Source organism: Mus caroli, chromosome 18 (genome assembly GCF_900094665.2).
Source record: "Mus caroli chromosome 18, CAROLI_EIJ_v1.1, whole genome shotgun sequence".
NCBI lineage: Eukaryota > Metazoa > Chordata > Mammalia > Rodentia > Muridae > Mus > Mus caroli.
Genome location: NC_034587.1, coordinates 31595179 through 31608844, shown reverse-complemented (window position 1 = coordinate 31608844; position 13666 = coordinate 31595179). Strand labels below are relative to the sequence as shown.

Sequence of the window (13666 nt, the reverse complement as noted above, 5' to 3'; positions counted from 1 at the left end):
TACAGTTATTCTTATTTGCATACACTTGCATACGTAAATGCTTTCTAATCTGAGGAGGCTTGGGTGCAGAGCAGGGGGTAGTGTGCTGTCTCGTGCTGTAGTTTCTTGGATTTTTCTGGGCTGCAAGCCTGAGCAGGGCTTTGTACATGCACTGACCTACCCCGCCAGCTCCTTAGGCTTAATTTCTAATTCTCAGATAAAATAGATGTAGCTTCCTTTGCTGTCTGATCTTAGCCTTCATCTTAGAGAGTCTGTCCACACGTTCCTCTGTCCCTGCCGTCTGACTGTTCTTACACTTGCTCGTAGTTACAGCGGTTCTGCAGCAGTGCCATGTGTTAGGACTTTTATTTCATCTATCATAATTTCCAAACCTAGCTAGTTTTGTTCTGCACTTATTTTAATTTTATTTTACTTGTGTGTGAGAGTAGGTGAATGTGAAAGAGTGTGTGTGAATGTGAGTGTGGGTGTGAGAGAGACTGCATGCGTGTGTGTGCATGTATGCATGTGTGTGAAGCATGTGTGAAGGTCAGAGGACGATGTCAGGAGTTGGTTCTGCGTCTCTCATGGGTTCTGGGAATATGCAGTAGAGCTCTGGCCCTTGGGCTTGCACAGCTGCCTCACTTCTTTGAGCGTAGAAACAATCTACTGTGAAATTCTGCATCCTTCAGTCGTGCTTCTGCTCCTGACAAGGTCTGTGGCTGATTATGTTGTTTTTCTTTAGAAACAGTGTACTCATCCAGTATCTTATTATTTTGGTCTGTGAACCGATTTTCCTCCAAGGGATTTATAAACTCTTTTCAGGCTGTGGAATAAATGACACGCCCTTTATGTCCTACTTAGCTTTTAATTGTGGACTCGACCCAAACTAGAGAAGCGGGTCTCCTGAAGGACTCGCCATCAGACTGGCTGAGGGCTTGTCCTTGGGAGATTATTTTGATCACTAATTGTTGTAGGAGGGCACAGCCTGTTCCCTGGCAGGTGGTCCTGGGCTGTGCAGAAAGCCAGTTACCCTGAGAATGAGTGAACCAGCGACCAGTGTCCCTCACCCACGGTGCCTGCTTTGTTACCGCGGAGTTCCCGCCCTGCCCACCTTCGCTGACAAAAGTTATAACAAACCCTTTCGTTCCCTGGGTTGCTTTTTGTGAGACTGTATTGTCACTGCAACAGAACTAAAAATAGGATACTTCAATATAAAAAGGGGAACGGGCTGGAGAGATGGCTCAGCAGGTAAGAGCACTGACTGCTCTTCCAGAGATCCTGAGTTCAATTCCCAGCAACCACATGGTGGCTCACAACCATCTGTAATGGGAACTGATGCCCTCTTCTGGTGTGTCTGAACACAGCAACAGTGTACCCACATACATGAAATAAATAAGTAAATCTTTAAAAAAAAAAAAAAGGGTGGTGATGGTGGGGAACTGGCTCCCTCTCCTGCTCTTTTCTTGCTTTACTGTGGGTCAGGGAGAGCAGCCATCTCTGTTTTATTTTCCCTTAAGACAGGCTTTATGCTCAGATGACCTCAGATTACTGTGCACAACTTGAATGATTGATTTTGTTTTGATTTTTCAAGACAGGGTCTCATTGTATAGCCCTGGCTCTCCTGGTACTCTCTCTGTAGACCAGGCTGGCCTCGAACTCACAGAGCTTCACCTGCTTCTGCCTCCTACATGCTGCTATCAAAGGTGTGCATGCGCCACCACGGCACCACCGCCCGGTTTGAACAATTGATTTTATTATTTTTTGAACAATCTATTTTAAATTCAGCCTGTCTCCTTCTCTGGCTATATTGCAAAGGCTTTCCAAGGTCTAGATTTCCTTTTCCCCTTAATTATACAGGTTTTCATAAGGCAATTTTATACAACTATATATTGTATATTGAGGATATTTCCCTTATTTGTTTCCCTGACAGTTTTTTTTTTCTACTTACATGTCATCAGAACATAAATGGTATTGTGTGTCTAAGACTTAGATTTCTGACTGATTCATTGTAGCATAGTGGGAAAAGTTGACACAAAATCATTTTCTGCAGTGGTGGCCCATATCCTTAATCCCAGCACTTGGGAGGCAGAGGCAGGTAAATCTCTGAGTTCAAGACCAGCCTGGTCTACAGAGCAGGTTGCAGGACAGTCAGGGCTGTACAGAGAAACCGAGTCTCAAAAAAAAAAAATTCAGTCTCAGTCTCCCATGTTTCTTCCTCTTCTCCCCCCTCTCCCCCCTCCCTCCCTCTCTCTCCCTCTCCTTCTCTCTCTCTCTCTCTCTCTCTCTCTCTCTCTCTCTCTCTCTCTCGTGTATGTGTGTGTGTGTGCGCCTGTGTGTGCCTGTGTGTGCGTTTGTTGCTGGGGATTGACCTCTGGGCCTGGTGCATTTTCAGGCAAGCACTGTATCACTGAGTACATCTCCAGACTTTGAAACACATTTTCTCTGGCGTTAGCTTTAAACTCTGACCACGACAGTCCCCTGACTATCAGTTCTAGCCCTACTCTTGGATGGTGATAGCACTGAGCCACAGTCACCTGGCTTGTTGTCGTGTATGGATTCATTGTGTCTGTGCTGATGCCATAGCAGCCTCGTTAGAGCGGTGTGTCCTTCATCTGAGCTGCCAGTTAGAGTGGGTTCCTCTGGCTGTCTCTAGAGTTATCTATCAGCTTGAAGGAGAGCTTGACAAAAAGCATGGCCACCTCTGTGTGAAAAATAGTTCCATAGACGAAGATGGAGCTCTGAAAGCTGGTAGCTGGGTATTGCCTTGAGAGTTAAACAGTAATTAACCTTCTTAATATGAGAACTGGCAAGTGCTGAGGATGGAGGTAGAGAGCAGTAATTATTTTACTGTCTCAAGACAGTTAGCTAGAGAGTACCAGGAAGTACCAAGTGGATAGCTGGCTGTATATTTTACAGAGTAATCACATTGACGACAGAACTAGAAATGTTTGAGCTGGTCCCATCTGTTAATCTTGCCTTAATTCATCCATAAGAGAGAATCAGCCTGACTGGATTGCTCAAAGGTAGTGTCTCTGTAGGTGGGTGATATTTCAGAGGGTTCCATCAATAGTGGGGACTTTAGATGATACTGTTGTCCTCCTGATAGCAGATAAAAAAAAAAATCACGGGGCTGGAGAGATGGCTCAGTGGCTGCTCTCGCAGAAGTCAGGTTCAATTCCCAGTACTGATATGGTGGCTAATAGCCATCCATAACTCCAGTTCCAGAGGAATTTAATGCCCTCTTCTGACCTCTGTGGGCACTGTCTGCACATATGGTGCACATATGTACTTGTGGGCAAAGCATTTGGGCAATGAAGTAAATAATGCAAAAAATAAAAAGAAATGATTTTCATAAAACCGTACAGAACAGAAAAAGGACTCAGACGTTCTCGCTTGCCTGTGCTCATGAGACAGGCCCTTTTGATTGTTCATCTGGTCAGCCGTTAGCATTTCACCTTGGTGCTTTCTTTTGATGTGAATATATGTCTCTGTGAATAATTTATCCCTGAAAATGAGACATCCTATGTTTTAAAAAAAGATAGTAGCCAGAAACATATCCCTCTCCTTTCTTTGAAGTTTCAATATTCTGTGCCGGAGTCCAGCCGGCATGAAAGGGCCCTAAGGAAAGGCAGTGATGGGGGCTGGAGTCAGTGGTGAGGGCAGCGTTTATTTATCCTTGGCAGGATATCCTTTGTTCTTTCTTCTGTCTGTAACTGTTTGGTAATAAAGGCCAAAAGCTGTTGGCTTCTTATAATAAACTCTTTCTGTTAGCATCAGGAGATTAAAAAAAAGAATTGTTAGGTTCCCTTCTCTCTGGCTCACCGACCAGACAAGAGGTTTGGGCTCATTAATTCTTTGTGAACCAGGAAGAAAAGAGAAGGAAAGAAAGAAAATAGTTTACATAGGCAGTATGCACAGATACACACACACACACACACCCACACACACACACACACACATACATATTCTGGTCAGGCCTGACCACCTATCTCATCAGCTCCACAAGTGTTCTTGCATACTTACACACATACACACATATCTACCCATGTATGTATCTACAACAGACTTATACATATATACATTTGGTGGGTGGATGGGGCAGAGCCCCAGATGCCACACTTTGTTCTTTCTTCTGGCCTGCTTATACCCTCTTAGACAAAAGTTCTTTAGAAAATTAGCTTATAAATAAAATTTCACACAAAAGGGGAGTCACAGAAGGATGTTGATATTAAATTCAAAGCAGTATTTCATTTGATAAGCTCATTATATGTTCAAGGCAACAGTTTCATGTGACCTCATTCATTAGTTCATCTAAACAGTATTAATTCATGAAAGTTCATTTTTATGTTGAGCTGAGGGAAGAGGCATGTCAGCTGCAAGAAGCAATCCTGAGTTGAAGTCTCTTGGGACCTTGCCTCTCAGAGCTCACCCATCATAAGCCATGGTGGGCCACCTCCAGGAAAGTCACCCGCTAGCCTTAGCCTCTCCTAGATGGCTCCTGACAATTTTGCCCATGCTGGCCTTGAACTTGTATGTTAAAGTGCAGTGGCTGGGGCTACAGGCACTGCTGTATACTCAGCTCTCCCTTACTTTAATTATGTGTGTGCAGGGTATGTGTGCTCACCTGCGTGTGCCCCACCCCCACACCAGCCCCACACACGGGGCCGGCGATCTAAGCTCAGGCCCTCACCTCCCTAGCCCCTTCTACATTATTTTTTATTACTAGGCTCTTATTTTAAGAAGAAGGAGTTCAGTCAGACAAGATGGTGTCGTGTGTAACAGTGATTGCTGTGCAAGCCTCTCACCCTGAACTTGATTTCCAGAACCTATAGTGAGGGAGAGAAGTGATCCCTGAAAGTTAGCCTTTGACTTTCAAGTGTGTACCTGCACTCACACACATGCCCCATATCTCAAATCATATCACATACACACACAGTGTAAAACATAATGGGTTTCACTAGACATAATTTGTGTTCCCTTTACTTTCCTCTCTCTGTCTCCCATTATTATTTATTTACCTATTTATTTTAGACATGGTCTCACATATCCCAGGTTGGTTTCACTTCCTGTGTAGCTGTGGACGACCTTGAATGTCTTGCTTCACCTCCACACAGTGATGGAATTGTGGGCTGGTACCACCGTGCCCAGCTTCTGTGGTGCTGGGGGGTTAGCCCAGGAGGTTGACTGAGCTAGGCCAGCACTGTAATGACTGAGCTGTGGTCCCAACCTCTCTCTGTCTCTTCCTTCTCTTTCTTGTGAAACGCAGCCTCTCTGTGTCACTCAGGCCACCTCGTTACTGGTCGTGCTTTTTCCATCTGAAAGAAAGCGCCTCCCATCAGCCATTAGACAACACTGGAGCACCAGTGGGGATGTCAGAAACAATGTTGTCCCCAGCGTGGGGGAGGGGGTGCGTGGAGTCCCAGCGTGTCCCCGGGTTCCTTCTCACCAGCCTTCTGTCCTCTGCAGTGTGGCTTCCTGCTGTGGTGCATGGCCCCCAGCCCGGCTAACGGGGCTGAGATGCTCTACAGGCGAATCATCCGTCCTGTCTTCCTCAAGCACGAGTCCCAGGTAGACAGTGTGGTGAAGGACGTGAAGGACAAAGCCAAAGAGACTGCAGATGCCATCAGCAAAGAAGGTAAGCCTTGGGGACAGCTTGTGCACTGTGTGGAGAAGATGCCATGCCCTAGGCTCAGATAACAGATGCACTGGACACCTGTCCTCCCCCATGTCCTCAGCTTCTTCCTCAGTCATCAGGTTAGAAAAGTGGCTTTTCTACCGCAGGCAGAGTTGAGCACCAGCTCGATGAATGTCTATGTATCCAGTTCAGGCAGGCCTACAATTAGCAATCAAGAAAATGCAAGGCCAGTCTGATGGAGGCAGCTTTGCAACAGAGGCTTCTCCTCCTCGGGTGAGTCAGGTTGAAAACAAGATCAGCTGTCATGAGGGCTTCCTGAGTCTGACCTGAAAAAGCAACAGAGGAGACCTCAGGGTAGACTATTCAGGAACTGCTTGTGGAAAAAAGCTTGGAGGCAGAAGACATAAAGGAAACATAGAAGGATGGCAGAAGCAGGGACAGCCAGTGGGCGGGGCTGGGCAGCCAGTGGGCAGAGCCCGGGGAGCCAGTGGGCGGGGCTGGGGAGCCAGTGGGCAGAGCCGGGGAAGCCAGTGGGCGGGGCGGGACGGGGTGGGGCAGGAGCTCCCCACAGTCCATGGGAAGGCTATTGGCTTAGACTGCTGCTGGAGAAGTTTGAGCAGAACAGTGTGTTGGTGGCCACTGTATGAAGAGTGGACTAAGGGGCTTTAGCTCAGCCAGGAGAGCATTTGCCTAGCAAGGGCAAGGCCCTGGGTGGGTTCCGTCCTCAGCTCAGGGTTTGGGGGGATGTGGGCCGAAGAAGGAAGGAAATATTAGTCTAGTTAGGATGTTGTGATCTGGCAAGAGGTGGTGGCCTCATGATTTGTAGCAGTGACAATAAAGTAGCAACAGTAAGCATGGGAATCTTGATTGCTTTTTAAGGTGGGGCAGCAGGATTTGCTTAGGAGTTTGAGAGAGAAAGAAGCCGAGGCCAGGACTTAAAGCCAGAGCAGTTCAAAGGCAGACTTGCCATTGAGGTGGGAAGATTGGGTAGCAGAAAATACAACATCCTGTCCTGGGCAGATGTCTGAAGTGTCTATTAGATAGAGACCTGCGTGGAGCAGTCAGATAGCCCCTGAGTACAGATGTTGAGAGCCTCAGGAAGTGGATTTTACACTGAGGGTAAGAAATGAAAGTGCACTGCCAGCCTGGAGAATCTGATCAGGATAGCAAGACAGCCAGAGAGTATTGTACAATGAGGTGTCCATCACCATGTGCCCTAAGGGTTAGGTGAGAGGAGACCAAGAGACGACCGTCAGACTCAGCAGTGAGGAAGGACTAGTGACCCAAAGAAAGTGGCTTTATGGGCACTGGGAACAAACACCTGATTGGAGAGATTTGAGAGACCAGGAGCAGTGTCCTTGAGAGCACAGGAAGATATCTGGGGAGACCCTTCTTACGGTAGGAGAAACATCATGTTTGAAAGTCAGTAGAGCTCACAGGGCGGGGAGCTGCTGCCCACAACCATGCCCTCAAGCAGACCAGAGATGGATGGCATCTAGTGTGCCACAGGGTGGGTAGCCAAGAGGGGTCAGTGTTGGAAAAGCTGGTTTTGAGTGTATAGCTGGGAGCTTCAGTTTGCTCAATAAGAAGAAAAGAGAAGTGAAGGAGGGGGGAGGGTCAAGGAACAGGAGGAGACATGGATGCTGTCTAGGAAGAGGCTGGCCTATTGGGGTCTCAGTGAACATTTCCAGTATCACAGGCCATCAGACTGCTCAGTTCTTGCTTTGGATCATGAAAGGAGACCCCGAATAGGATTTAGAAATTGGAAGAAAGTTGGTTGGAGAGACGGCCCAGTGGTTCTCTGATGGTTCAACATCACTGGGGATCTCTCACACAGCTAGCTGAGAAAGACGTGTTTCCCCCTTGATGTCAGCTTTGCCTGACGATTTGAAGGGATTGAAGGGAGAGCAGTTGCCAGGAAGCTTGTAGACAAAGGGATTCCTTGGCTCTCACTGGGAGACTCTGGGCTCCAACAAAACCAGCTACTGTCTGGGCCATCTCACTGTGCCCCACTCGCCGGTCTCCCGACACTTCCTGCCTTGGGGGAATAGTGGCTCAGTGAGTAAGTCTAGGCATGTATAGTGTGGTGTGGGTTCTGTCCTAACTCTGGTCACCAGGACCGTCTCTGCTGCTTTGAGGATTGAAGGACACAGGACAGATGGTCCAGGTGAGGATGTCATACAAGCCTCGAGGCTAGATGACCTTTAAGAATTCTGCCGACGTCTTAGAATTTGTGTCCATTTCCTGGGAGCCTTCTTAGCCTTGACCACAAGCGTCCGTGTGTGCTCATCAGCATACAAGTCACCCGCCTTAGTCACCACCTTACCTAGTAGCCAGGGAGGGTGGAACTTACATTATAAAAGTCCTTCATACATTTTCTTTTCCCTTAACAGTCAAGAAAGCCACGGTGAACTTGCTGGGCGATGAGAAGAAGAGCACCTGAGGCCTGGCCGGGCGCCCCTCCCCCCCACCCCCTGGAGCTCCGTGTCACATTAGGGACAGTGGCACAGTCGTTGGATAATGTTGCCTTGGAAACTTCCCGCTGTATTAAAAATGGAATGTGTTGTAAGCTGCTTTGCCTTTGTCGTATATGTAGGAGCATTTTCATTTAAATCTAACAGAGTGGGCAGCACCTCAAGTGTTTAAAATATTTTGCTGTGTAGGAAGACATGCCACTATACTCCAGGAAATACAAAAGAGGGTTGGGAATCTCTGTCCGTAGGCCCTGTGCTCTGCGGGGCTCACCCTGCATGCGTCTCCTTGTGCTTATAGTTAGGAAACCTTTGTGGTTGTGCTTCACGCAGTGTATGATTTTATAGATATATAGTACTGTGTTTTAATGTATCTGCGCATATACATAAATATGGAAAATGTTATTGTTTGGCTAGAACATGCACAGTGCTTGTGAGGAAGAGGCCAGGAGAGGCTTGTAGACGCCACCTGTGACCTGAGAAGCGAGACCACCTGCCGAGGCTGGAGGTCTGAGCTTCCAAGTAATGTTTCAGAAATCAATGCAAGCGAGTAAGACTCGAACCCGAGATCAGCTCCAGTTCCCCAGGAAACAGTGGCACCATCTCCCCTGCTCCTCATCTGAGATGCTGAAATGCCAGCCGTTCATGGTTTACCTTAAAGCTGGCTAACAAGGTCCTTAGTCCTCTCCTCCCCAAACTCTTTAAAACTAGTTCAAGGCACCTCCCAAGACAGACATCCCACCTCCCAAAACATCCCACCCCCCATTTTTAAAAACATGATCCCACGTAGCCCAGGAGAACCTTGAAGCCCTCCAACTCCCAACTGCTGCTCCTTGTAGCTTGTGCCCCACGGCTGGCATACGTGTGCGTTCTTGTTCCTGTCAGCAGCACATTGCGCTGATGACGTCCGGCTCAAAGAGCTGTTCTGGGCATGTGAAGGGCAGTGACTAACAGCTGCTGTCCGCCCAGCAGTGGCTGAGTTAAACTTTCTACTCTTTTTTGGTTTTATGGCCAACCTCAAGAGGTCTCCTTACTTTACAATTCATAATTATTAGCATTCCCTTAAAAATCTCGTCAGTTTTAGGTTTTGTTTTGACAGATAGAATAAAGTTTAAGTGACTGCCCATGGTCTGATGGGTCAGAGGTTTGGGTCTAAAAATCTGCAGTTTGCACCACACGCCAGTGTCCCAGCCTTCGAGTTAGTCTGAAGTGGACTAAAGGAGTTGTCTACCAAAGTGAACAACAGGAGTTACTTTTAAGACAAATAGAAATTCTCCTCCAGATGACTAAGATAATAATAATATGATATGAAATATTAACAATACAAAATAAGAGGCACTGTGGCCCTAGCCTAATATGGGTCACTGTGTCCGTTTTCCTGGGAATAGCAGTCATTAGGCTTCATATGACTTAGGGGAGATCTTTTAAAAAATAAGAACTATTGTTTGGATAAAATCAATTGTTAGGCTTTAAACATTAAAAATATTTAGGTCCTTATAAGTAAAAGCACGTTTTTCTTGTTGGCAGAATGAAAATTACAGTGTAGCATATAGGAGCAGAGTGTTAATATACAAAATACTTTCTGTGGGGGATGGGCAGGCAGGGAATGTTGCTCACAGCTAGTTAGAGATTGTATTGGTGGAACGCTGCAGTGAAATAAACTCCAAAAGTAATTTTGCTTCATCAACCCCACAACTTTGCGGGAGACTCCCTGCTACTTCCTGCAGCTGTCAGTGGGAGAAATCATGAATTGACTTCTGCCTGCCGGTCCTTCCCAAATAAATAGTGTCATGACTTAAGAGTGTTGAAAATGAGCTGAGTTTGTGTCTGGCTGGAAACAAAGCATTTATTTGTATCTGAGTGGTATTTCCTAGGCATATAAAGTTCCAGAATTCTTGCTAAACATTAAATGTCCCAAAGAGTTGGTGCAGCAATTATTTCCTGACATTGGGGGAAGGTCCTCCATCCACGCCTGCAGAAAACAGCCAAGGCCTGTAAGGAAGTTCTTGCCTGTCCTCAGGTGTGAGTAGAAATGATGTGCCCAGTGCCTCCTTACACGCTCCCAGACTCCCCTGGCTGCCTGAACCTGGAGAGAGTACTGAACTCTGTGTGGACTGTTCTTTCTTGTGTGTGTACATATGTGACAAAGGTTACTGACTGAACAAAGTGACAATTAGAAGAATTACAACATATACTCAAATAAAGATTATGTTTATGTGGTCTCTCAAAATATCTTTAAAATGTTTTATTACATTGTGTGTGTGTGTGTGTGTGTGTGTGATATGTGGGCATACACATCATAGTGGAGGTCAGAGGACGATTTGGTTGTCTCCTTCAACCATATGTTGGGACCAAACTCGGGTTGTCAGACTTGATGGCCAGTGCCTTTACCCACAGACCTTCTCTGACCTCAGGATGTCTTGCTGTGCTGTGTTTCAGAGTGGCTGACCTCTCAAAACTGAAACCATAGATAGGCATGACTATAGTAACTAGCCATATTCAGTGTTTGTTTATTGTATTTACTTTAAATTTTGCTAAGATATGGGTTAGGAAGAGAAAATTCCCACAAAATAAGATGAAATCTGGTAGTTTAGTGAGAATTGGATTTTATTAACCCCATCCTGCCCTGGGGTTGTACTTCCCCTCCTAGCGATTGGTTTGTTAAAGGAAGGCTCCCTACAGAAAGCAAACCTATCAATCCCATCTACCAATGATTAGCCTGGATTGGGAGGAAACGCAACTCACTGCTTTCCGCCTGCACAGAGCATTTGTGCAAAGAACTCTCACAGACGGGCAGTGCAAATACACGGCACAGTAGTAACCATTGTTAGGGTCTACCGTGTGGCCTTAAAATCACCCTCCTCCCCACCCTCCTCCCCAGCCTTCCCAGGGCTAGGATCACAGGCATGTGACACCCTCAATACCTCCTCCACGGGCCTCTAAATAATTCTGTACCTTCTGTCCTAAGACCAAGACTGAAAAGAAGAAGGGGGAAAACACACAAGCACCCTCCCCCAGCCTGAGAATGTTCTTTGAAACAGCACTTCTGTGGTGCAGTAGGAGCTTAGCATTGTGTGTGAAGCCACATTTTATTACCAGCACTAAAGCCAAACAGGAGCATGCTCTCTGGTCTGTCTGTCTCTCTCTCTCTCAATCTCTCTCTCACACACACACACATTTATTTATTTTATGTGTATGAGTGCCCCGTCCCTCGCGACAGTGGAACAGGGTCTGAAGATCACCTGTGGAGAGAATGGGGGACAAGAAACACGAAGAACAGACAGCAAGTCAGGAGGTCTGGTCAAGCTGACAAATTTTTATTGTTCCCACACAGGTTATATACTCATAGAAGCAGGATATGGGATAAGGGAGGTGGAGGGGAGTCGCTTTGTTTCTGGGGGAAAGCACCTGTTCCCGAAAGCAGGCTATTGTCCAGGTAAAAAGTTCAGCAGGAGGAACAGAACAGAATGGGTTGCTAGGTACCTGTCCACAAGATCTATAGCTATTTGTTCTCAACTGGGGGTAGTACTTTCCTACAGAGGCCAAGACTTACGGCTGACAAGGCAGTTAACATTCAGGCAAGGTTGCTCCCAACATATGAGTACACTGTCACTGTCTTCATGCACACCAGAAGAGGGTGTCAGATCCCACTACAGATGGTTGTGAGCCACCATGTGGTTGCTGGGATTTGAACTCAGGACCTCTGGAAGAGCAGTCAGTGCTCTTAACCTCTGAGCCATCTCTCCAGCTTGGGTCACTGTTTCCTTACCCCGTTTTTCTTGTGTGTTTGTAAACATGCTGTAATATTAACTCTTAATCTCCCATGATACAAAAGACCAGAAAGCAAAATGGTTGACAGAGGCATACAACCCTCACCTCAGCCAAGTCAGAATTGTTGGCTATGTTGCTGCATTGTGAGGTGGTTGGATCATCGGAGAACACTGGACTCCAGAGGACACGGAAACCTTGTTAGATTTAGTGATCTGGAGCCACATAGGAAATGCTCCAACACCCACTGCCTAGCTCTAGAGACAGGACCTACCCAGCACGTGTGCTGCCCATGGGGTTTCAGGACACTTGGGTACAAGCTGCCCAGTAGCCTGACTTTGGAGAAGGATTCACTGTCATCGTCCAGTAGGGTGAGCTACCATGTGGTTGCTGGGAAATGCAGGGTGCCAGGACCAGAAGCCATCTTGAAGAAGGCGGGGGTACTGTTTAAATTTAGACTGCTGTAGGAGTCAGAATCTCTGGGATCCCACAGGCATTACACTGCAATGTTATGGGGTGTATCTATTTGCTTTTTGAGTCCAACTTGGTCATCAGAGTAGCCAACCCAAGCCCACTAGATGTTCTGCAGTACAGGGACCTGGTATTGGCAAGGGTGGAAGGTGGTGCCTGCAAGAACCAGATCAGGGAATTTGCTCTAAAACCTCAGTCTAGCTGGGGCAGGAGTGGTCCTGCTGCCCCTCCGATTGCACTGAGCTTGGGCCCTGTTAATGCAAGATTGGGAGCAAACACCAAGCTTCCCACTGGTGTCTTACTACAGGAGCACAGTGGGGGCCCTTGAGGAATTCATTGCCTTGGGGAGTGTTCTGGCCTCTGAATGCACAAGTCTAGAGGCTTTGGGGAGGAAGTTGGCCCAGTGAAGCCCAACTCCCTGGTTATAAACTACTACTAAAGCAGAGGAGAAGCACGGCTCCTGCTGCTCACCTACGTGGTCCCCACTTCAGCCCCCCTCTGCACCCTGTGCAGTGTTAGATGTGAGACCGTAGGGTATTCCTGTGCCACCTCCCCCTCTGTACCATTCTGGTCCACACTACTGACTCCCTGGAGGCCAGTGCTTGTCTGCTAGGGCCAAAGGCATTTGCTAGTTGCACAGATGGCTTTGAACTTGTGGTGATCCACCTGCCTCAGCCTCCCTAGTGCTGGAATTACAGATTCTGAGAGCTGCTACTCTTGGCTGTGAAGTAGGCTTTTAAAATTACATTATTTATGTGTTTGTCTGCAGGCACACGTGGCCTGAATATGTAAAGGTTCACTTGTGGAGGTCTGGGGATACCAAAATGAGTCGCTTTTCTCCTTCCAATCGGTGGGTTCCAGGAACCAAACTCGAGTTGCCAGGTCTACGCAGCAAGCACTTTGCCCGTTGAGTCCTCTCTTTGGCCTTGAAAGAACATTTCTACAACTGATAATTTGTAGTTGAACCTGTGACGTATTTTTAAAATTAAGTAAATAAAAGTACAAAATATTCAATTTCAAAGAAAACAGCAGGTTTCCATGTAATAAAATATATAAGAAACCAAAAAATCAGAACAACAACATCATCATTAACAACAACACACTTCCTAGTGTCTCCAACTTTAACACATGCAAGAACCGCCTAGGGAGTCTCTTAAATGTATTTGAATTCTAGGCTGGGCCAGCACTATTGAATTTTTTCACAAGTTCCCAAGGGAGGCACTAATGGATCTTTGATATCTCTGCCTCTCTCTCTCTCCCTCTTTCCCTCCCTCTCTCCCTCCTCCTCCTGTCTCTCCCTTCTCCTTCCTCCCTGCCTCCCCTTTTTTGCCTACCTTTCCCT

General features: G+C 46.8%; 1 protein-coding gene across 1 annotated transcript in view; it reads left to right on the top strand.

Annotated features, from left to right (window-relative positions):
* Reep5 (receptor accessory protein 5) overlaps window positions 1-10315 on the top strand; it is a 28170-nt gene extending 17855 nt beyond the window's left edge. The window contains exons 4-5 of the mRNA XM_021150597.2: window positions 5446-5614; window positions 8008-10315. Coding sequence (XP_021006256.1) covers window positions 5446-5614; window positions 8008-8057 — 219 coding nt within the window. The 3' untranslated portion in view covers window positions 8058-10315. The remainder of the gene's footprint in view (window positions 1-5445; window positions 5615-8007) is intronic.
* The last annotated feature ends 3351 nt before the right edge of the window (window positions 10316-13666 follow it).